This window comes from Nomascus leucogenys, chromosome 19 (assembly GCF_006542625.1).
Source record: "Nomascus leucogenys isolate Asia chromosome 19, Asia_NLE_v1, whole genome shotgun sequence".
Classification (NCBI taxonomy): domain Eukaryota; kingdom Metazoa; phylum Chordata; class Mammalia; order Primates; family Hylobatidae; genus Nomascus; species Nomascus leucogenys.
In genome coordinates this window covers 29,693,626-29,719,259 of record NC_044399.1, presented here as the reverse complement: position 1 = coordinate 29,719,259, position 25,634 = coordinate 29,693,626, and the positions used below count along the sequence as shown (strand labels likewise).

The following is a 25,634-nucleotide window of genomic DNA, read 5'->3' as shown; positions in this document are numbered from 1 at the left end:
TAATACTGGGGCAAAGAAAAACAATGTAAATAGGTAAATGTTATGTACTACATTAGAAGGTATTAAATGCTAAAGATAACAAAATATAGGATAGTGAGGAGATTAAGAAGTGGAAATGGTGGGGTTGGTTGTGACGGCTCATGCCTGTAATTCCAGCACTTTGGGAAGCCAATGCAGGAGAACTGCTTGAGGCCAAGAGTTCAGGACCAGCCTGAGCAACATGGCAAAACCCTGTCTCCACACACACAAAAAATAATAAAAATTAGCCTGGTGTAATGTCACACCTGTAGTTCCAGATATTCAGGAGGACCACTTAAGCCCAGGAGAGAGAGAGAGATACAAGTGGGAGGGGGTACTACAGGTGCATGCCACCACGCCTGGCTAGTTTTTTACATTTTTAGTAGAGAAGGGGTTTCACCATGTTGCCAAGGCTGGTTGCAAATTCTTGGGGCCAAGAGATCTACCCGCCCTGGCCTCCCAAAGTGCCGGGTTGCATGAGCCACTGTGCCCCTGCTTGAATGTTTATTTAAAGACAGAATCAACCAGCTATGCCAATGTGCTTACAAGGTAGGAGAGAAAAGAGTCAAGAGACACTGCCAAGGTTTCTAGCTTCCACAACCAGAAGAATGGAACTCCTCTTAATTTGTTCAGAGGACATTTAAATATACATTAGTTTTAATTAAACCTATTTTTGAAAATACGTGCTCAAGTGTTACACTGAAGCAACCAACAATCATCCATACACTGTCCATTGCCCCCAAGACATGTAAGTTCACTACGGCATTCAAAACCAAACACTGGATCCTCTAATTTAATATCGTACCTCGCACCAAAAAGGATGAAAACAGCTAAAAAGAGGCTCAGCAAATAAAAAGCATCCAAGTAGGTAAGAGTCATTCATGCAGGTAGCATCTATTGAGTGGCTACCAAGTGCAAGGTAGTGTGAAAACACACTAATAAAATAAAAACAGATTCTACCATAAGGAGCTTATGTTCATCTAGCCTTGAACAGACAAAGAGACAAAGTATTATGACAGTACTATAACAGAAGTTGATGTCAGAAGAGAAAAGAACCTAACTGAAGAGACTGATGAAAGTGAGGCTTTACAGAGGTCTACATAATTACTTAACATTCCCCGAAATATATTTAATATATTTTGAGCTATACTTACTCATTAACTATACACTTAATGACTTTGCCCTTTTCTGTATACAATGTTTCATATGCCACAATAACATTTATTTGGGATAAAGTTTACTCATGTTTAATAACCATGAAAAGAAAGGTTAGCATTAGCTGAGAAAACTTCATAATGTTCTACTCCACACCTGTCATGGCTACCCCAACATGGACTTCCCTAACATTCCAGGTTTAAACTGGATCAATGTTGAATAGCTGTGGCATTAGCCTGGTGGCAATAAACTTAGGGCTACTGTACTATGAAACAGCAACCGGCAGAAGCCGAAGAAAAAGGTCAAGAGTCTCTTTTTCCTTCACCATGTCCCGAGTCAGAGCCAGGATCATGCTTAGCTGCACAGGCCTAGAAAACTCCAAGAGTGAAGCAAGCTTCTGCTTTACACAAGGACCAAAGGAACTGGAATGGGTCACAGTTACATGCAGCCTTAATACCTCCTAAGTGATTCCTCTGTGAATGAACCCTCTCTTAACTGCATTTGCAATACAGCTAACAGGCAATTTCACATACTTCCTTACATCACTCTATCAGGTCAATCTTCCCCATGCATCTCAAGATAAACCAGTGACCCCACTGCAGACCAGTTCCACAAGAATCACCCTGGGCTACCTGGAAAAGATAAGTTGTCTAAAGTGCTTTAAAAACCCTATTAAGATGAGAACCTCAACAGCTTTACGAAAATTTTGAAGAGAAAGGTGTTCTAAGCTTCTGCAGTTCCCATTCAGCTCCTTCCCTATTCAAAAGTTTCAATGCTCTTCCACCTCCCATCCTCAATAACATTTCCATCCTCAGCTACAGCTGTGCAATCTCAAAGAGTAGTCAGAAGAGGAGATTTTAAAAAACAACGTCAGAGTCAAGCCAGTGCTTCTGGGAGGCCAAGGCAAGGAGGATCACTTGAGGTCAAGAGTTTGAGACCAGCCTGGACAACATGGCGAGATCCCATCCTTTAAAAAAAAAAAACCCTTTAACAATTAGCCAAGCATGGTGGGACTTGCCTATGGTCCCAGCTGCTTGTACTTGCAAGGCTAAGGTAGGAGGATAGCTTAAGCCCAGGAGTTTCAGGTTACAGGGAACTATGATCTGGCCATTGCACCTCAGCGTGGGCAACAGAGCAAGACCCTGCCTCTTAAAACCTGTTCAGTCCCTATTCTTTCCCCTTATTTCCCAGGTGTGCAATTTCAATAAACATGTTTTAGTGAAATGATGAAAAGGACACAACAGCAAAGTATGTTAGAAAAAAAAAATGCTTTGGAATCAGATAAAAAGTCCTGAGTTTAAATTTAGCACTGCCTTTTATAAGCCTCTGAAGATTTATTCTGATCATTAAACAAACATACATGAGTAAACCTTTAATGAGTATACACTCAAGGTACATATAGTTTTCCTTTCTCCTTCTAAAGCATGGAAGAGTTTCTTTTTAAAAAACAAGCTGACAAACTATGAAAATTAAAAGAGCACAACAGCATGCAGAAGTAGTACAGAGGAGTTCCCAGAAGTTATATTCTTTCTCCAGAGAGCAACATTATTCCAAAAAGGGACTCTACTCACTTCACAGCTTGGAAGGTAATACCTACCTTCTGACAGAACAGAAACTGGTGTCTGGATTCTAGAATCACCTAGCAGTACTCACAAATACCTTTTTTTTTTTTTGGTAATACGCCACTCAAATAAAATTAATGTTAACAAGCAACAAAGTAAATCCTTAAAAAGAAAAAGAAAAGCCCCACCATCCCTCCAATCTCCCACCCAAAGACAAATTATAACTCAATAGCCTATCACCAAGATTCAGCCTATCACCTAGGTTCATCTCAAAAAAAAAATAAAATAAAATAAAAAATAAAAGGCCTGCACAACCCAGAAAGCACTGGGAAATCTTGGTGCAGCACGGAAAACATGAACACCAACCCACTTAACCAAAACACATAGGAAAAAATTTCTTCCATTTCAGTAACTAAAAAAAAAAAAAAAACTAAAAAAAAAAAAACCCAAGCACTTAAAGTGATTACTAACTTGAGCAACAGCTCTGCAGCCTGATACTCAAATCTCAGCTCTGCACTCACTTGGATGTGTAACCATGAACAAACTACTTGACTGCTCTGACCTTCCATTGTTTATCTTGAAAATCGTGAATGAGAGTAAAATGCTTAGCACAGTGCCTGACATATCACAAGTGCTCAAAACCTTCTGTTAATTATAGTGTTACATAAAGACTAAATGCATGTGAATATATCATTGGGGGAAAATTCCATGGCTTGTTAGAGCGAGTTGAATATTGTCTCTTCTAAATTTATGTTCGCCCAGAACCTGTGAATATAAACTTGTTTGGAAAAAGGGTCTTTGCAGATGTAATCAAGTTATGAAGAGCCATTTAGTGTGGGCCCTAAATTCAATATGACTGGTGTCCTAACATGGAAATCTAGACACAGATGCAAAGAGAAAGATGGTCATGTGAAGACGGAGGCAGCAACTGCAGTGATGTAGCTACAGGCCAAGGAACACCAAGGACTAGCACAGTATCAGAAGCTGAAAAAAGACAAGGAAGGATTCTTCCCTAGAACCTCCAGAGAGACCATGGCCCTTTTGACACCATGATTTCAGACTTCTGGCCTCCAGAACAGTGAGGGAACACATTTCTGATTTTTTAAGCCATCCCATTTGTGATAGTTTGTTATGGCAGTCTAGGAAACTAATCCGTTTGTTGAAGAAGAAATGTGTAAATACGACAAGTAAAGCTGTGAATTTTCTTGATGCATTACTTATTGGAACTATCAACCTAGTTTTATTCTTCCTATAGGAACTCTGAGAAGTAAAAGATTATCTATGATGTTGTATTTTACAGACCAAGAATCAGAAGCTCAGAAATGTTAAGTGACTTTTCTTCTGAAGGTTCATGTAGGCAGCTGGTAGCAAAGCCATGACTAGAAGCAAAAATTTACCAAGTCCAAGTATGGTGCTTAATACGATATGCTTTGAATGATTAAACTCTTGGATAATCAACATACATTCATGTGCCAAATAACATTATTGTCAATGACAGACCACATATACAATGATGGTCTTATAAGATTTTAATACAGCTGAAGAATACCTGTCTTAGCACAAAGCACTACTCCTGTGTTTGTGGTGATGCTGGTGTAAAGAAACCTACAGTGCCGCTATTAGAAATATACCACATACAGGCCGGGTGCGGTGGCTCACGCCTGTAATCCCAGCACTTTGGGAGGCTGAGGCGGGAGGATCATGAGGTCAGGAGATTGAGACCATCCTGGCTAACACGGTGAGACCCCGTCTCTACTAAAAATACAAAAAATTAGCCGGGCGTGGCGGCAGGCGCCTGTAGTCCCAGCTGCTCAGGAGGCTGAGGCAGGAGAATGGCGTGAACCCGGGAGGCGGAGCTTGCAGTGAGCTGAGATTGCACCATTGCACTCCAGCCTGGGCGACAGAGCAAGATTGTCTTTAAAAAAAAAAAAAGAAGTATACCACATTCAATTATGTACTCTAAGAATATAATAGTTGATAATAAGGTGTGAAGAAAATATTTTTGTACAATTACAATGTGTTTGTGTTTTAGGCTAAGTGTTATTACAAAAGAGTCAATAAGTTTTAAAAACTTAAAAGTTTATAAAGCAAAAAAGTTACAGTAAGCTAAGGTTAATTTATTATTGAAAAAAATATTTAAAATAAATGTAGTGTAGCCTCGGTGTACAGTGTTTATAAAGTTTATAGTAGTGTACAGTCATGTCCCAGGCCTTTCACATTCAGTTGCCCTTCACCACTGACTCACCCAGAGCAACTTCCAGTCCTGCAAACTCCATTCATGGTAAGTGCCCTATACAGGTGTACCATTTTTATCTTTTCTACTATATTTTTACTGTATTTTTTTATGTTTAGATATGTTTAAAAACATAAACCTTTACCACTAATTGCCTACAGTATTCAGTATAGTAGCATGATGTACTGGTTTATACCCTAGGAGCAACAGGCTATATACCATATTGTCTAAGTGAATAGTAGGCCATACTACCTCAGCTTGTATGTATTAAGTAGGTATGTATGTAAGTATGTATGTATTTGAGACAGAGACTTGTTCTGCCTTGCCCAGGCTGGAGTGCAGTGTCACGATCTCAGCTCACTGCACCCTCCGTCTCCCGGGTTCAAGTGATTCTCCTGTCTCAGCCTCCCGAGTAGCTGGGATTACAGGCACCCGCCACGACACCTGGCTAATTTTTTTGTATTTTTCATAGAGATGGAGGTTTCACCATGTTGGCGAGGCTAGTCTCCAACTCCTGACCTCAGGTGACCCACCCACCTTGGCCTCCCATGCCTCGGCCTCCCAAAGTGCTGAGATTACAGGCGTGAGCCACCGCGCACAGCCCTCAGCTTGTATTTAAGTGCACTTTATGATGTCCACACACCAATGAAATCACCTAACAACACATTTCTCAGTTTCCCTTTCATTAAGCAATGTGTGATGGTATACACAAAACTCCAGATTATTTTCCAGATATTTAGAAATACTTTTCAGATATTTTGATATCTGAAAGTTTCTGAAAACTGCTCTGTCATTACTTCTGAGTGATGAGCTGAAGAATAAAGCATGAACCAAATGAGGTGAGTATCTTCTTATACACAGCTAGTGAGACTATAAACTGACGCTGCCAAAATACTTCTCTAAAGTATACATTAAGAACATAAAAGAGCATTCATACCTTTGACTGAGACAAAGATATTTATCATGGCATACTTAATTTTAATAATAAACTAACTTAAATAGTCAACAAAGAAAGCCAATAGCATGCAGCCATTAAAAATGTTTTCCAAAAACCAACTGGGAAATATTCAGGACACATACGCAACATGACTGTATTTGAACAAATTACTTATGTGCTAGGAAAATGTACCATAATGTTGGTAGCGAGATAATTTTGAGCTGTTGGGTTTTTGTTTTTTTGTTTGTTTTTTTGTTTTTTGGGGGGGGTGGGTGGGAGGGTGGGTGTCTTTTATACTTCTATGTAATTTCAAAGTTTCCTGAGAATTGATACACAGTATTTCATCAATTCTAAGAGGTACTCTCCCCACATGTCAACAACTTTTAAATCAAGATGCATTTTACAATTTCTGTTATGCCCTAATTTAACTGAAATAATTTCTTTGTTGTACCTAAAATAATGGTACATCTTACAATCAATAGCATCTTAAGTTCTATGAAATGTGGCAGTTTTATAACAGGGAACTAAGATGATATAACATATACACATATATAAACCCACATATATATTTATGAATGTATATAAAAAGATGAAGCAACACTTATGACTACTATTGTACTAATCTCAGTTGTTACTAAGAGACTCTAGTTCTCAAATATAGAAATTCCCACTTAACTACTGGCTATAAAAACCTAGAAACAGACACTGAAGAGGTGTCTCTGATAAAGACTGTGTTTTTCTCCTCAGTATAGGCATATCCAGTCACCTCCTAGTTATTCTTAGTCACCATTTCAGTTCAAGTTCTACAAATCTCACTTTAAAATTTCCTTTGTGAAGAGTTGGGAAAGCAAAATATTCACCAAATCTAGAATGTTTATTAGTTTTGTTCTAGCTAATTTTTAAATAAGTAAATCAGGATTTAATTTGTATGCTACCCTAAGGGAACAAACTAGTAAGAATAAAAAAGTGAGCCCTCTGGACTGTGTCCTCAATTAAAGTATGCTCTATTGAACTTTTGGGGGGAGGGGGAAATATATATATATGTATCTCCAATCTGGAAAGAAGCTAACGTCTGCAGTGACATTTTTAGAATAAAAGTTTAAATGATTAGATAGCCCACAGAACTTTCACTTCAAACCCTGATCATTCTGTTCATTTTATCAGTTGACCAACCTTTAACTTTTGGCCTACTAATTAATTTAATGGATACTGTTCACAGTAAAGCCATTTTCTTAAGGCTTTGACTAGTACTAAGGTCAAAAAGGCATTTTGACCCTTATTTTTAGTAGCAATAGACTTTTTCTAGACATGGGTCTAGACAAAGATAGAGCTCAGCCACACCAAGCTAATATAAAAAATACTTTGCAAGAATGTAAGCTTCTTGAAGGTAGGATTTTTGTTCACTATTGTGACCCTACTATGGAGAACACTGCTGAAATAGTAAGCACTTAAAATAATGGTACATCTTACAATCAATAGCATCTTAAGTTCTATGAAATGTGGCAGTTTTATAACAGGGAACTAACAAATATAAATCTAACAAATATGACAGTTAACATCAATGGCTTGCTTGCATTATTCAGTCTGTTTTCCCCTTGTTTCCTGTTAGCTCAGATACCCACACAGTTTTGTTCTAAATACACGTTCAATTAACCATTATATTCTAATAGTGTTTTCCTTTTTATGAGACAGGTCTTTCTTAGTTGTCCAGGCTGGAGTGTGGTGGCACAATCTTGGCTCACTGCAACCTCCACTTCATGGGCTCAAGCGATCCTCCCACTACAGCCTCCCAAGTAGCTGGGACTACAGGCACATGCTATCATGCTCAGCTAATTTTTGTATTTTTTGTAAAGAGAAGGTCTCACTATGTTGCCCAGGCTGGTCTCAAACTCCTGAGCTCAAATGATCCTCCTGCCTTGGCCTCCTAAAGTGCTGGGATCACAGGAGTGAGCCACCACGCGCAGCCACATCAGGTTCTTAAACAAATTAAACCACTATATCAGGTCATTAAACCATTTACTTTGCAATAGTTAAGAAGTGGGTTACAGGGGTTACGAGGTGGGAGGGGATGTGAGAAAAGCGATATTGATAGTTTTCAGCAGCATTTAAAAACACCAGATACTTATCCCTTACCTTATTAGCACGTATCTGTTTGTAAATGTCTGTTTGCTGACGAATTCGATATTCCAAGTCAGAAACATGAGCCTGAAGCCAGTTCCAGCGGCTGACAATAGCTGCCCGGTCTGCAGCCCATTTCCATTCTGACCTGCGTCTCCTAAAAGGAAATAAATTGAGTGAAATCCAAGAGTAGCAGTAATATCTACACCAGATTGGGGGGTGGGGAGTGGAATTTAACTTTTAAAGGCCCTTGCAGAGACTAACTCTAGTGTCAAGAAAAACCCAAGAGAGAGACAGACACCTCCCGCTCCTCAGGATGCACATGGATATAAACTTCCAAATAGGTATTTCCCAAATTAGGTGGAACTGCCTTCCAGCATCCTGATCCTGTGGCACACAGTTTCTCTGAAATCCCATTAATTTCTCTAGAGATAAAACAATTGTCCATGCAAAATAAACATACATTAAGAATAATCTATACAGGAAATCCAACCGACACTAAGAATTATTAAAACTAATAAAGAATTCAGCAAAAGTGTTCAGTAAAGAATATTTAAAAACTAATAAAGTAGAAAATATTCATTTTTTAAGTACCATTCATAACACCAACAAAACTAATGATATATTAAATATCTTTACAGAGAAAATAACGCCTGAAAGCATAAAGATCTATACAAATGGTAGGATACATTTTTTTAGGATGGCGATTCTCATGAACATCTATAAATCCAAAGAAATTCCAATCAAATTGCCTACAGTATTTTTAATGAAAGCTGAGAAACAGATCCAAAAGCTCACATGGAATAAAGGACCAACAGCAGGAAATTTGGAAGAAGAAGGCATGATGCAAATACACATTACCAGATAGCCAGATTTGCTGCAAAACTATAGAGAGCCTCAAAACGTAGAACTAGATACATAAAAGATACCGGGAAATTTTAAAAAAATCAGATCAGTGCAGAAAAGATTAAACTACTCAATAAATAGTACTAAACTGGCCAGTTCTTTAAAGGAAAAAGTAAAATTAGTTCCCTTCTTCATGATATAATTACAAAATTTTGGCATTTCAAATTGCTAAATATGAACAGCCAAACTTAAAAGAATGTCTTCGGGACTCAGAGCAGGGAGCACATTTCTTAGATAAGACACAAAGCTATCACCTACTTTTCAATACACAATAGAAAATCTAATAAAGTTAAAACGCAAACTACATTTTGGTGGAAGATATCTAACACATATAACTGATGATGAAACATCAGAATATGTAACAGAACTCTCAGAAATGGGTTAAAAGAAAAAAAGACAGTCTTAACAGAAACAGGAAATTCACATAAAAGGCAAATAATAAATATATAAAAATGTGTCATCTCATTAAAATTTGGTTAAAATATAAATATTAGGTAAAACATTAAGATGCTGTTTGAAATCTGGATGGGAAAACGCATAGTCTGATAAAGCCAACAGGTGGTGAGAAATGGAAAAGAGCAATTAATATATTGCTGGTAACAGTTAAAATTGGAACCACCATTTTTGAAAAATAATTTGAAAATACTTGGCGAGGTGTAAAATGTGCATACCCAACCATCATGATTTTTTCTTTTTTTTTTTTCTGAGAGGCAGGGTCTCACACTCTATCACTGAGGCTGGATTATGGTGGTGCAATCACAGCTCACTGTAACCTAGAGTTCCTTTGCTTAAGCTATCCTCCCACCTCAGTCTCCCAAGCAGCTAGGATCAGGAGCATACTACATACCTGGTTTTTTTTTTTTTTTTTTTTTTTTCTGAGACAGAGTTTCTTTCGCTCTGGTTGCCCAGGCTGGAGTGCAATGGCGCAATCTCGGCTCACCACAACCTTCGCCTCCCGGGTTCAAGTGATTCTCCTGCCTCAGCCTCCCAAGTAGCTGGGATTACAAGAATGCGCCACCACGCCTGGCTAATTTTGTATTTTTAGTAGAGACGGGGTTTCTCCATGTTGGTCAGGCTGGTCTCAAACTCCTAACCTCAGGGGATCACCCACCTCGACCTCCCAAAGTGCTGGGATTACAGGCATGAGCCACTGCACCCAGCCCTGATTAACTTTTTTTTTTTTTTTTTTTTTTTTTTTTGAGACGAGGTCTTGCTCTGGCGCCCAGGCTGGAGTACAGTGGCACGATATCGGCTCACTGCAAGCTCTGCCTCCCAGGTTTAAGCCATTCTCCTGCCTCAGCCTCCCGAGTAACTGGGACTACAGGCACACACCACCATGCCTGGCTAATTTTTGTATTTTTAGTAGAGACGGGGTTTCACTGCGTTAGCCAGGATGGTCTCGATCTCCTGACCTCACGATCCACTTGCCTCGGCCTCCCAAAGTGCTGGGATTACAGGCGTGAGCCACTGAGCCTAGCCCCACTGGCTAATTTTTAATAAAAAATGTTGTAGAGATGAGGTCTTGCTATGGTGTCCAGGTTGTTCTCAAACTCCTGACCTTTAGCTTCCCAAAGACATGAGCCACTACGCCCAGCCATGAAATTCTGTTTCTGAGAACATAAGCTACACATTCCACTGCATGAGGAAACAGGTTCACTGGAGGAGAGTCTGTAATAGATAAAAACTAATTATATTCTAATTCTGCTGAAATTGGTAAATAAACTATAATTTATTCATTTAATAGTTCTATAGTAATAAAAATAAAATTAAAGACATCTGCATGTATCAATATGATTAAATCTAAGAACATAATGTTGAATGAAACAACTACAAAAAAACTAAACAAGATTAAGTACACACAAGTAGTAAAGGAATTTGATGAAATACTATCTAGCGATTTATTTATTATGTATCAACATGACCTAATCTCAACAATGGGGAATGCAAAAGCTGCACGAAAACAAATAAACAAATAAACATTAATAAGGATTGTTACCAATACAGGTAAGTGATGAGTATATTTTAAAATGCATAAAACTGATACACAACAAATTTACAATCAAGCTCCTCATTATCTCTGGAAAGTGGATGGAGAAGTTGGATTTTAGCTCTACCTATAATGTTTGACTTCTCATGTAAAAAAACAAAGATGGAAACGTGACAACATTGTTTAAATATTAGATTGGGGATACATGGTGCCTACTATATTCTGTACTCTAAATATTTCATAATCTACCACAAAACTATTTTCCCAGAAAGCAGCAGCAGTCACACTGCCCTCAGCCCCACTTCCCATCAGGATACACACACTCACTACTAAAACTTATGACTATAGGTGAACTTGAACACAGTCTCCCACAGGGGCAAAATACAAAATGTCAAAAATAAAAAAGAACAAATCTGACCATGACAGAGTAAGACATGAATTAATAATCATACCATAATAATTAAGACCAAGGATAGCAATGGTATTTTAACTTTTGTATGGACCAAACATAAACCATTCAAATCAACCACTGTGATAATTATCAATTATGTCTCTTCTTTTAGAAAGAAGACATTTTACAGTTCCCTAATTTTGATGGAACCACTTCAAGATAAAAAGATACTTTTAAAGTACAGTTATCTGCTTCAATGTTGGCTGCAGGTCTAGCTCTACCCTAAATCCAGGAAATGATCTCAAGAGATCAATAACAACCTAGGGATCATTCTTGAACAAGAAAAATGCCCCCTACCCACAAAGAGACAAAACTAGTTAACCCTCATATTTTATTCCCACCTTTCCTTACTCTTCAAGGCTTACCACACCTTTCTATCCTGCAAAATCTTTTGGATTTATAGATACCTTTCATTCCTAAAACTACCACCACACCGGGTCCCCACCTATCACCACTGGGCAACCCCAACAGCCTCCTTAACTGCTCTTCCCAACACCAGTCAATCATACTACTTTTCCTCAATCAACTCCCCTCAAACCTTTTTCATCCTGGCATTCTAATGTTTAAGGAACCACGCAGCTCCTTTGTTTGAAAATACAAAGGAAAATTACTTAAAACATTTTAGTTCACAAGAACTTTGATAAATACACTTTTTCTTGGATATTAATGAAAGTCTTATGTCCCCTACACAGGTATTTACCTAAATAACAATACAAAGTGAGCCTCCTGATAATATGTTTTGGATAATGTGGTTAATAAACTAATTAAAGAAAGGCAAAGCAGCACTAAGGAATACTAACAATTCCCAATTTATGAACAAGTTTCATTTTACAAGTGTATCTGTGATATGATGGTTTAGAACTCGAAGTGATTTCCAGGAGAAAGCTGTTACAACATTGTTCTTCCATAATGCTGCTCAAACTCTGATCATTTCCAATGAAAAATGGAAAACCTCAACTCAAGCGTCCAAAAAGTATCTTGTGTTCAAAATACCAGCAATATGAGCAGAAAGCTAAGCTGTTATTAAGCGTGAGATGTGTACAGTTAACAAGTCTGGGTAAGATATGAAGATGTTACCATACTCCAGTGGCAGGGCAGAGCAGAGCACCACAAAACAGTAACGCAAGAATAAGAGCTTCACATCTTTTGTTCCTTAACAAAAACAAGCTATATAAACTCAGCTTATCAGAGGTAAAGATAGACTTCCTCCTCAATATTCAAGGTGTAAATTTATCACTCTGACAATTTACAGCTCAAAACAAGGGACACAGATTGAACATTAGGGACATGTTTAATGTTATACCATACAGACTTCAGGAAAGAACACAGGACTAAGGTTGCAGAATGATACTTTAAATACAATGAGGACTTGGTTTCTAATATAGTCACTATCAATAACGAAGAAAATCACGTGATTCTAACACTGATGAGTCAACTCATTCCTGTTGCTTGTTTCTGTGCTATTAGTGAAATAACTGTTTTAACTATGTGTCTGAGTAGGACACTAGAATGCCTTAGAACGTTTGATTTTACTGTGTGCTTTATCCTAGCCCATACAAAAATATGCACTATATATAACTGTAGTTATCACCTGAGTGGGAATTCTTTTCAACTCGTATTTTGCTCCTTGCTTTTATAAACTTTTTATTGGTAAAAGTGGCTTTGTCTGCATATGCTATACAAAAATTCATTAAAATGTTACACGATGAATTACTTTTCGGTTACCTAAATGCAGTATCAATATTTGCTTTTGTGACATCACATGAATAGTACATCTTAATGTTAACCAGCTATGTGCTAGTATTGGTTTACATAAGAAATATTTGTTGTACATAAATGTTTCATTAGCTATGAACTTATACTTTAATAGTTCTTTTTACACAGTTAGACTATTACCACAGAGAATTCAGAATGCTCTGTTGACTCTAAGAATATAGATCTTTCCTGTGTTTGTTTCACACTGCTTTTGAGCTAGGTAGTGAGTACCTGTGAATGGTTTTTTGTTGTTTTTTTCCATGTGACTCAACAATTTTAAGATTTCTCATTGATGAAATCTATGGTGAAACCCCATCTCTACTAAAAATACAAAAATTAGCCAGGCATGGTCGTGCACGCCTGTAATCCCAGCTACATGGGAGGCTGAGGCAGGAGAATTGCTTAAACCCAGGAGGTGGCGGAGGCTGCCGTCTGCCCTTCAGCCTGTGCAACAGAGTGAGACTCCATCTCCAAAAAAAAAAAAAAAAAGCACCCTTTATAAGCACACTGAAACCACACAGTAAAAGTACTTATTTTTTTTTCCTTGCAAATTCAGGGTTCAGCTTACATGTTGGCTAAAAATTAATTTGTTTTTAGTTCTTTAAAGTTATTAATAGTCAATGGGTTTAAAAGGGATTATCAATAGATCAACTCTTTTGTATTTATTAGATAAGTAACACCAAAAGCTAGACATCGAACCACATGGAACACCACATGTTAACTACCAGGCCTAGTGTCTCTGATTAACTCACCTAATTCTATTCTAAGATGGGAAATTTGTATGTAAATCTAGTAGAACAGGGCTGGTGGATTATGCTTCTCTTCCCTGATGTATTAACATAAATTTTTTAAAATCTCATTAAGGCAACAAATATGCCAGAAAAACCTGAATGGTGGTGATTTCAACTTTGATTCTGATTGCAGTCCCATCTCAATTCTTTCCTTTTAATGAAACAAAGGTTCTATTAGCCAACTAAAGTAAAATGACTGTTCACAGCGAGCTACACAGTGCTACATTCAAACTGGTAGATAAACTGACAAAGGATTACGTGCTAATTCCAAGTGTGCAGGAAATCCTGAGACATCTAAGTTCTGAAATCTCCAGGTTATTTAGATAACTTTTAAAAACCCAAAGATTCAAATAAAACTGAGATCATCCCAGAGCGTACAATTGCCAGATTAACAGTTTTCAGGGTAAGAGTTAGGGTCACTGTGGGACAGGAATGAGAAATCTTGAAATTGCTGAGTCACATGAAAAAACAACAAAAAACCACTCACAAGTACTCACTACCTAGCTCAAAAGCAGTGTGAAACAAACAGAGGAAAGATCAAGAGACAAGTTCTCACTTTTACTTACTTTATGTGATCCTAAACATATAAATTGACCTCTGGAAATAATAACACCTGCTTCACAAAGTTGTGATAGCCATACAATAATGGTAATCCTAAGTGCAACCTAAAATGTATGTATTAGATTAAGAATAACAATTTAGTCAGCCGGGCACGGTGGCTCAGGCCTGTAATCCCAGCACTTTGGGAGGCCGAGGTGGGCAGATCACGAGGTAAGGAGTTTGAGATCAGCCTGAGCAACATAGTGAAATCCCGTCTCTACTAAAAATACCAAAAAAAAAAAAAAAATAGCCGGGCTTAGTAGCATGCGCCTCTAATCCCAGCTACTCAGGAGGCTGAGGCAGGAGAATCACTGGAACCCGAGAGGCAGAGGTTACAGTGTGTCGAGATCGTGCCACTGCACTCCAGCCTGGGGGACAGAGCAAGACTCTGTCTACAAAAAAAAAACAAAAAACAAAAACAAACAAACAAAAAAACAGGAAAAACAATTTAGTCATTATATCCATGGATTTAAATTCCATATCAAAAAGGTACAAAAAAGGAAGAAAAATAGAATAAGATTAAAGAAAAACCTCTCAGATAAATTCAGGAAACAGAAGTGTTTTCAGTTAGCAACAAGCCACATTCTGAGAGTTTCTTGAGCTTTCAACTTTAGAGTCATCTAAAAGTTCCACTCTAAACAGAAAAATCAAAGTAGTCTATTAGAATAGAGATTGCATTATCAATGACATTAGCCCCAAATTTAAAAAGATGGAGGTAATAAAGCACAAGGAAAAAAGAAGAGAACCAAACTGTCCAGAGTTAACTATCCCACATTTTAGTTGTAAAGTAAAACCCAGGAAAAAACTCGGATACATACTTCGTCTTAACCGATTCTCATCTGTCACATGACCTAGGTTGTATCAGCCTTCTACAGATATGTGTAGTAATGTGGAACAAATGTACCAGAACCAATACTTTTTTTTTTTTTTTTTTTTTTTTTTGAGATGGAATCTCACTCTGTCACACAGGCTGGAGTGCAGAGGCACGATCTCAGCTCACTGCAACCTCTGCCTCTCGGGTTCAAGTGATTCTCCTGCCTCAGCCTCCTGAGTAGCTGGGATTACAGATGGCTGTCACCATGCCTGGCTAATTTTTGTGTTTTTAGTAGAGAGGGGGTTTTGCCATGTTGGCCAGGCTGGTCTCGAACTCCTGACCTCAAAGTGATCCGCCTGCCTCAGCCTCCCAAAGTGCTGCAGTTACAAGTGTGAGCCACAGCACCCGGCCCCAGAGTCAATTCTATCTAAACTGCCAATTCATTCTGACAGACCCTTGAAATTGAACACAGCACTTTTGTCTTACTGCTTGAACTAGATACCTCTAATATTTAAATGAAATTTGTGTATTTTGGTAGTTTATTTCAGCCAAGCACTTAGCCCACCATGAACTCACTCTATCCTTCTTCCTTCCATTTAACAAATATTTAAGCAACTATTAGTTACCAAGAATTAGACTAGGTTAGGGATGCAAAAACAAGAACTATGGCTCAAGTTTACAATTTAATGGGGCAGATAGATGTTAATAATCATATAAAATATAAGAGATCCTAACAATGTCAGATTTAGACTGGGGGATCTAGAAAGACTTGTGATATAAATATTTAAACAGACCTCCAAAGCATAAATTAGGACTTGGATGCACAAACTGGTAGGGCTTGGGGATGTGGAGCAGAAGATACTAGGTGGAACTGTGGTGTGTCACAAAGAAACGACATGTATACAACGGTTATGTGGTTAGAGCTCCAACAGTGAACAACGAAAAGAATGCATTCAACTTGACAATGGATACAGGTAGGCAGGGCCAGGTCACACAGAACCTGGCAATCCATGTTAATCTTATAAAACAATATAAGCAATCCTCATCTTCCCTCACGCTTTTATTTATCTCAGACCCTGTTTGAATGAAAATTTACAAATACAAGCTAAAAGATAATAAACTCCCACAAAACCATCAGCTAATTTCAACTATCAACTTTTGGCGAATCCTACCTCATCTATAACATCTATCTCCCATCCCTATGAATTATTTTTAAGCCAATTCCCAATATCCCATCATTACCTCTAAATATTTCGGTATGTTTCTAAAATGTAAGGTCTTTAAGAATATATACCAATATATTTTATAATCTAAAAAACAATAATTCCTTAATGTTAAATATCCAGTTACTGGTTAAATTTCCTGGATTGTCTCAGTTTTCTCCAAATCAGAGTCAAATAAGATCCACACAATTCATTTAGTTAATACATGGCAAGCTCATAACATGCTCCTCCTCATTTTCTGTCCTCACAATTTGTGGAAGAGACAGCACTATCTGTCCTTTGGAATTTCTTCCATTGTGGATTTTACTGACTGTGCCTTTAACACAAAGCCCATACTTCTAAACTTGATAATTTGACATCTCTAGGCCGGCCGTGCTGGCCCATGCCTGTAATCTCAGCACTTTGGGAGGCTGAGGTGGGTAGATCATTTGAGGTCAGGAGTTCGAGACCAGCCTGACCAACATGGTGAAACACTGTCTCTACTAAAAATACAAAAAAATTGGCCGGGCGTGGTGGCCTGGGCCTGTAGTTCCAGCTACACGGGAGGCTGAGGCAGGAGAATTGCTTGACCCCAGGAGGCAGAGGTTGCAGTGAGCCAAGATCACGCCACTGCACTCTAGCCTGGGAGACAGAGTGAGACTCTGTCTCAAAAATAAACAAACAAACAACCTTTAGTAGTTTGATACATTTCATTTTCTGTAGGTCAGCTGATAAACTTTTTTTGTACATTAAATTTTTACATGTTTAAGACTGAGGTATGTTTTAAAATACACTCAATCTTTTAAAAATCATTTAAGGTACTTTAAACTCCTTTCAATACCCGTCAGTCAGATTTTCATCAAACATGGTAAACATATACATATTATATACTCTGCCTAACACAATAAAAGAAATGCAATTGTTTGTCATACCCTATGCAAATTTCCAACCGGAAAATACCCAGAAGCATCTTCTAACACTAAAACCCACGTCTCTCCAGGAAAGTTTTCCTTGTGCATCGTACCTCACAATTCACTCTTTGTCCTCTTCAAGCTTAGTTGGATCCTCTTATTTTGTTATTTGTATGTGCTATTATTTCCAAGTCATGTCATATACATAACTGGTCTCCAACTAGATTATCCACGCCTCCTTATGGGAACTACCATGTGTTTTAACTGTACGACAATTTTTAATGATGTCTGCGCACATGTAGTTTACAAGTAAATTTGCAAAAAATATAAACAATATGAGAGAGTTTTAGCTGATGCCTTATACTGTTTAATGCTCAAATGTTTATATTTTAAAAACACTTAACTGAAGTGTTCTAATGGAGGAAAAAATGGCATGACAAAGAAGTATGGAAATGGCTCACAGTTCTTGACTGCCTGTAGGACTGAACATGGAATTTGAGCATGAAGATTTTGAGCAAAATACTAGGCTAGTTACTGTCTTTTTTCTTTTTTTCTAGACAAAGTTTTGTTCTTGTCGCCCAGGCTGGAGTGCAATGGTGCGATCTCGGCTCACTGCAACCTCCGCTTCCCGGGTTCAAGCGATTCTCCTGCCTCAGCCTCCCAAGTAGCTGGGATTACAGGTGCCCGCCACCAAGCCTTGCTAATTTTTTGTATTTTTAGTAGAAACAAGGTTTCACTTGGACAGGCTGGTCTCAAAACTCCTGACCTCAGGTGATCCACCCACCTCGGCTTCCCAAAGTGCTGGAATTACGGGCGTGAGCAACCGCACACGGCCTACTGTGTCTTTTTTAGAGAATAAGACTGTTATGTTTCAAGAATAAAGCAAATGACAAATAGTGAAAGGCTCTCAGTTATTCAAAGTACTGCCATTCCAGAATAGCTTCTCCAGAGTGAATTAATTTTCTGTCTAATTTTCTTCCTTTCAAAAGTCAAACTGAGGTTATAATGTTCAAATTCTGTACGTGATACTAATTTCTCTTTCAAAGAGATCGCTTGAGGCTGGGCGTGGTGGCTCACGCCTGTAATCCCAGCACTTTGGGAGGCTGAGGCGGGCAGATAACTTGAGGTCAGGAGTTCAAGACCAGCCTGACCAACATGGTGAAACCCTGTCTCTACTAAAAATACAAAAATTAGTAGGGAATGGCGGTGGGTGCCTGTAATTCCAGCTACTTGGGAGGCTGAGGCAGGAGAATTGCTTGAACCCGAGAGGCAGAGGCTGCAGTGAGTGAGATCACGCCATTGCACTCCAGCCTGGGTGACAAGAGTGAAACCCCGTCTCAAAAAAAAACAAAAACAAAAACAAAACACCAAAAAGATCACTTAAGCTCAGGAGTTCAAGACCAGCCTGGGCAACAGGTGAAACCCCGTCTCTACAAAAAAATACAAAAATTAGCCAGGAATGGTGGTGCAAGCCTAGGATCCCAGCTACTCAGTAGGCTGAGGAGGGAGGATCGCTTGAGCCTGGGAGGTCAAGGCTGCAGTGAGTCGAGACTGCGCCACTGTACTCCAGCCTGGGCAGCATAGCAAGACCTTGCCACAAAAACAAACAAACAAACAAACAACAACAAAAAAAACAGAAGGGTGAAGGAGCAGAAAAGTACAGTGTATTGAGACAAGGTCCCCCTTTCATCCCTACCCCAGTCCCACATATTCCATAGGGAGAACTTGCCTCCAGCTATCTCTAGAAGAATGAGAGAATTTTAATACTAAATCCAATAGAAAAACATCTTCTTTCTCACTCTGAAAATACGGTTTATTGGAAAAGAGTATGGTGTCTGGAGTCAGTGAACACTGAATTCCAAATCCTGGCCCCATCACTTAGCTAGCTATTATCATTGAGCCCCCAGTCAGCTATTGAGAAATCAAAAAAGTTCCAATGTACAATCTCCAGGAATAATGCTCCAACTTTAGTAAGTGTAAGAATTGCCTGAGAGAGTTAAGTCTCACGTACCTTTATGAAGAAAAAGCCTCTTAGTTCTTACGTAAGATATGTACAAGACCATACTTTTCTTTTTTGTTCTGTTTTGTTTTTGAGACGGAGTCTCGCTCTTTCGCCCAGGCTGGAGTACAGTGGCGCGATCTCAGCTCACTGCAACCTCCGCCTCCCAGGTTCAAGCAATTCTCCTGCCTCAGCCTCCCGAGTAGCTGGGATTATGGGCACCCGCCACCATGCCTGGCTGATTTTTGTATTTTTAGTAGAGACGGGGTTTCACCATGTCAGACAGGCTGGTCTCAAACTCCTGACCTCAGGTGATCTACCCACCTCGGTCTCCCAAAGTGCTGGAAATACAGATGTGAGCCAATGCGCCCAGCTGAGACCATATTTTCAGAAATAGTCCTTAAAGACACTGAGGTTTAGCAACAGAACCCATCTTCAAGAAAATGAGTTGAACCAAAAATTAATTTGTTAATAAACTTATTAGTTCTTAAAAATAAATGTGGTAAAAAGGAATTGAGGAGATATGGAAACAAAACAAACAAAAAAGTGAATAAATAGAAGAAACCCTGGTACAGGCAAGGTGGTGTAGACTCCATTCTTTCTCCCAGCTCATCCCTGTTCTAAGCACAATTATAAATCCTGCAAATAACACAAGAGGCAATCAAAGGAAAACTCTGAAAGGTAGAAAAGGAAAGGCAAACTAGTTAAGGGCCCCAGGACTAAAGGAACAACACAGTGACAAAAGCATCTAATAAACACTATCCAACCGAAAGAAGGTAACCCAAGTTTGGCATGTCCTGGCTTCCAAGAGAGCAATAAAGAGCATCTCAGACAGGCTCATTCCCTGCCTCCATGGAAGGAAGTATTTTCTTCAATATCAGGGAAGCACTGCAGCAACAGCAATGGGGATGGATCAGGAGGTCTGCTAATAATAGGAAGCCAGAGGAAACGTTATTGCCCCATTTCTCAATTTCTTTTTACGGCAAATACTCATTATGTCTAATTTGTCTCTTCTCATTATTTAACACAGGGTTTCAACCCACTATTGCACCAAAACTGCTGGTCAAAGTCACCAATGACCTCCATTGTACTAAATCCAATGTCCACATTTCAGTCCTTACCACCCTTGATCCACTGGCAGTATGCAACACAGGTGATTACTCCCTCCTTCAAATACTTTCTTCACTTCTCTTTCAAGACATACTAACCTGGCTTTTCTATTGTCTTTTTGAATTCCTTTTAAGACTGCATATGCAAAATCACTAAATCTTCTTTCCTACACTTTCCTTCCTAGGTGATCTTACCCAAACTCATGACTTTAAGTATCCAACTATGTTTCTGACTCCCAAATTCCCACCTCTAGCTGAAATCACTCCCCTCAACTCCAGATTCCTATTTCTACCTGCCTACTCAACACTTCTATTTGAATGTCTAAAAAGTGTCTCAAACTTTACATGATCAAAATGAAGTTGATACTTTCCCCTCCCCAACTTCTATATGCCATCCCAAACCTGCTTCAACCAGATGGATCTGTTCAGGTCAAAAACCTCCATGTAATCCTTAATTTCAGCCCCCCATCACCTCTCTCTCTCTCTCATAAACACAATCAATGGGCAAATCTTACTGGCACTGTCTTCAAATATATCCACTATTCGGCCGCTTCCTGCCACTTCATTGTTAGTACTTTGGCTGAATCTTTCTAGGTGAGTCCAAGAGCCTCCTAAACGGGCTTCTAGCTCTCACCCTTGACCACTTTCAGGATACTATCATGAACACAGCAGCCAGCTTAGTATTGTATAAAAAGATAAGTTCGATCATGTCACTCCTCTACCCAAAACCTCGCCTAGTTGTTTACCATCTCTAAAAACCCATGTCCTGACAACGACCCTGGAAGGCCTCAGAGAGCCTCTATCACCCAATCCCTGCTACCTCTCTGGCCTCATCTCCTGTTCTCCTCCTGGCTCATTCCATTCCAGTCACCGCTGTTTGCTGAACATGTTAGGCAAGTTGTCACCCACAGGACCTTTTATTTGCTATTCCTAATGCAGATATCCTCACTTTCTTCAGGTCATTTCCTTACATGACACTTTATTAAGGCCTTCCCTTAACTATCCTATAAAATTGCAACCCCTCTCCAAACACCCCCTACACACCTATCTTTCCCGCTTCCTGGCTTTATTAATAGAACCTTCATGAAAATTATTTTTAATTATCTATCTTTCTTACTGTCTGTTTCCCCCACTAGAATCATATCCGGAAAACAGATTTTTGTCTTTTTCACCATAATATCTCTGGGTGCTTGGAATAATGCCTAGCAAATGGCAGGTACTCAAATATTTGTTCAAAGGGAAGGAAGGAAGCAGGAAGAGAGAGGGAATGAGGATAACAGGTTGGAACTATGATCCTAACCTTTCCTTACAAAAGATTAAAACCAAAGTAATTCCAGACTGAAGCTAACCCCTTTTCTCATTTGGTGCCAACAGACCTCATAAAACTAACTCTGGCCTCTAATGCTGAAAGCGGGAGTCAAGCAATTATAGTCCACACTCTTAGTCCAAGTATACTCAAACCAGGGAAAATAAAGCTATATCACAAAGTGAAAACTACCAACAAGATATTTGAGAGCTTTTCTTTTTTTGGAGATAGGATCTTGCACTGTCACCCGGGCTAAAGGGCAGTGGTGCAATCATAGCTCACTACAGCCTCAATTACCTGAGCTCAAGCAACCACTCTCACCTCAGTCTCTGCAGTAGCTGGGACCTCAGATGTGTGCCACCACGCCCAGCTAATTTTATTTTTTCATAGAAATGGAGTCTCACGATGTTGCCCAGGCTGGTCTCAAACTCCTAGGCTCAGGTAATTCTCCTGCCTCGGCCTTCCAAAATGTTGGGATTATAGGCGTGAGCCACTGCACCCAGTCTAATCCCAACCATACACAACTTGAATGGAAACTTGCTGAGGGTACTATAGATGTTCCAGAGTAAAAACGTTTCCGCTTTTACACATGGTAAAATACAAAATTCTCACATCTCAGTTTCTATGCTTTTGCAAACCACTAACAGAATCGTGAATTATATGATACACATAAGATAGTTAAGTTTTATTGGCAGATTTCGATTCCACATCAAATTGAAAAAATATTCTGTCATGTTCATCATTATATATTATATAAATCTGCCTCCCTCAAAAACTACTCCCCCGCCAAAAAAAAAAACCCTTAAGAAATAATTTTTAATGACATAGACCTCAAAGGTCGAGCTAGTTTGCAGTTAAAGAATGACTGAGGGCACAAAGGTGGACATTTTTACCATCCTAAAAATTGGAAGATATCACTCCCAGGGTTGCTGTGTGATTTCAATGACATAACATTTTTAAAGTCTAGCATTCTATTATAAGTGCTCAGTAAATGGGAAGTTGCTGCTGCTCTTACCAGCTTCTGACTACCATACCTGGTTGAACTAACTCAGTTACCACAAGGTACTCTATGCCCTTACATCTAATGACAAATATTTGTTTTGAAAAACGTATACTCCTTAAACACACTTGAGAAACAGGAACCGGAGACCCAAGTACATTTTGTTCTGAATCAGGTTCCAGCATGCACAGCAAAGTGCATGTGGAGGGGTGACAGAGTGACTAGGGAGACTGCTTCAATGGGAGATTATTCTGCAGTAGTGCCTCAACTGTAGAACAGTGATGATGATAAACTCATCCTAAATTTAGGACTACTGACAGGAGCAAGTGACCACAGTAACTGCTCATCTTAAGTCGTAAAAAGCTTTCTGGCAATACTTGCCTTCAAAAAAACCTAGCATGTAGGAAAAATCTTTTATGTGCTTGAATAAGGGTAATACAGTTATGCTAAAGGCTTAGATTTTTAACTGGTCTAATGAGAGAAAGCACAGTGGACATATAATAAGAAGGTTTATGTTTTACTTCATTTTACTAGTGTTTCCTCATGAGAATTAAATAACAGAAATTATAGGAATCACAAATGAAGTGCTTACTCCACGCAAAACACTGGTCTGGCACATTACAGATATTAATTCATGTCATCCTCATTAAAACCCTGTCAAGTGGGTATTATGATCATCACTGCCCCATTTTATAATAAGGAAACTAAGACAATAAGGCTAAGTAACTTGTCTAAGATCACACTACTAACAAGCAGAGCCAAGACTTGACATAGGTGCTCTGGGCCAGAGTTTTTGTTAACAGTTGGAATATACAGATTTACAAGTATTACTGCCAAATCAATTTTCTCAAAAATAAGTCAAAGTGGAGGAAGGGGAGAGATGACCCTCTGAATTCACTAAGGTTCTGTGAAAAGATGCTGAAACAAATAAAAAGAGTATTTGATTGTCAAATATACGCTATTTAGAAATACTAATGGTAAAGAATACTGTGGGCAAGAAACGAATCACAAGTATTTGTGCTGAGTTCTGAAAGAAGGAGAGAAATAAGGTTGGGATGGAAGGTGGGGAAAGCAGGTCAAGCAGCGAATAGAGCATGAATAAAAATGCACAGTCAGGGAAGTAAAAAGCTATGTCCTAGATACAAAGCAGTAGTAATAGGTAGAAATAGTATTATAAAAACAGCAGTGCCACTAGGTATCAGGCACTCAATGCATAACTAAAGAGAACATAAAAATAATTAAAACTATAGTGAAACAAATAACAACAACATGTCATATTCTTGGTTGTGATAACTACCTATCATAATGTAGTTTTTTTTCCCTTAAATTATTAAGTTGGAGCAGTTATTTTACGTCTGACGCATTTCTTAAGTGGTTTTAAAGAAGGGTACAGAATATGTGATGATAAATTTGACACAATAATTTGAGTTCATGTGAATGAGTGTTCAAACATTGCCAAGAAAACACTGAAAGATAATTTTTAAAGATGGAGTTTCGCTCTGTCGTCCAGGCTGGAGTGCAATGGCGTGATCTCGGCTTACTGCAACCTCCGCCTCCCGGGTTCAAGCCATTCTCCTGCCTCAGCCTCGCAGGGAGATAGGACTACAGGCATGTGCTGCCAAGCCCAGCTATTTTTTTGTATTTTTAGTAGAGATGGAGTTTCACCATGTTGGCCAGGCTGGTCTCAAACTCCTGACCTCAGATGATCCCCCTGCCTCCACCTCCCAAAGTGCTGGGATTACAGGCGTGAGCCACCGTGCCCAACCGAAAGAGAGTATTAAGAAAGACTCTGCCCATCCAATTATTAAAATTGCCATTATACAACAAGCATAATCAATAGATACGGATGGTATTTGAACTAGACTAAAGAGATGAGCAGACCACAAAATACAACATATACATCCAAGTATACACAGCAACGTAATATGCAAAGATGACATCTCAATTCTCAGAGGAAAGAATGTTGTATTTAATTATTGATACTGATATAACCAACTACACATTTGGGAAGAAGGGAGAGGAAATTCCTATCTTACACTACACACAAAAATAAATCTAAAGGGTGGTAAAGACTAGCATAATCACTGCATTGGGAGTCATTCTTAAAGAACAGAAGAAAAGCAGAAACCAGAAAAGTTTATTTTTCGGAAAATTATCTTATTAAAAATTCTCATGCTCTCTGATCCACTTTTCAAGATTCGATCCCACCGAAACGAGAGCACCGATACAATAATGTTTACTATCAAGGTAACTGAAAGCAATTACATTTCCCAAAGGAGAACGGCTGAGTATATTATTGTACACCTCTATAGGGAGTGTTACATAATCATTAAGAATGAAGACAGGCACGGTGGCTCACACCTGTAATCCCACGGCTTGGGGAGGTCAAGGCGGGTGGATCGCCTGAGGTCACGAGTTCAAGACCAGCCTGACCAACATGGTGAAACCCCATCTCTACTAAAAATACAAAAATTAGCCGGGCATGGTGGGGTGCACCTGTAGTCCTAGCTACTCAGGAGGCTAAGGTAAGAAAATCGCGTGAACCCAGGAGGTGAAGGTTGCAGTGAGCCAAGATCAAGTCATTGCACTCCAGCCTGGGTGAAAAGAGTGAAACTCTGTCTCAAAAAAAAAAAAAAAAAAAAAAAAAAAAAAAAAAGATCCAGACCAGGAGTGGTGGCTCACGCTTGTAATCCCAGCACTTTGGGAGGCTGAGGCGAGCAGATTACCTGAGGTCAGGAATTCGAGACCAGCCTGGCCAACATGGTAAAACCCCATCTCTA

At 39.0% G+C, this 25,634-nt stretch overlaps 1 protein-coding gene across 7 annotated transcripts in view; it reads right to left on the bottom strand.

Moving 5' to 3' along the window:
- Nucleotides 1–25,634, bottom strand: part of KANSL1 (KAT8 regulatory NSL complex subunit 1) — a 191,920-nt gene that overhangs the window by 53,416 nt on the left and 112,870 nt on the right. For all 7 annotated transcript variants that reach the window (XM_030799940.1, XM_030799942.1, XM_030799944.1 and 4 more), the window contains one exon: nucleotides 8,039–8,180. In XM_030799940.1, coding sequence (XP_030655800.1) covers nucleotides 8,039–8,180 — 142 coding nt within the window. The remainder of the gene's footprint in view (nucleotides 1–8,038; nucleotides 8,181–25,634) is intronic.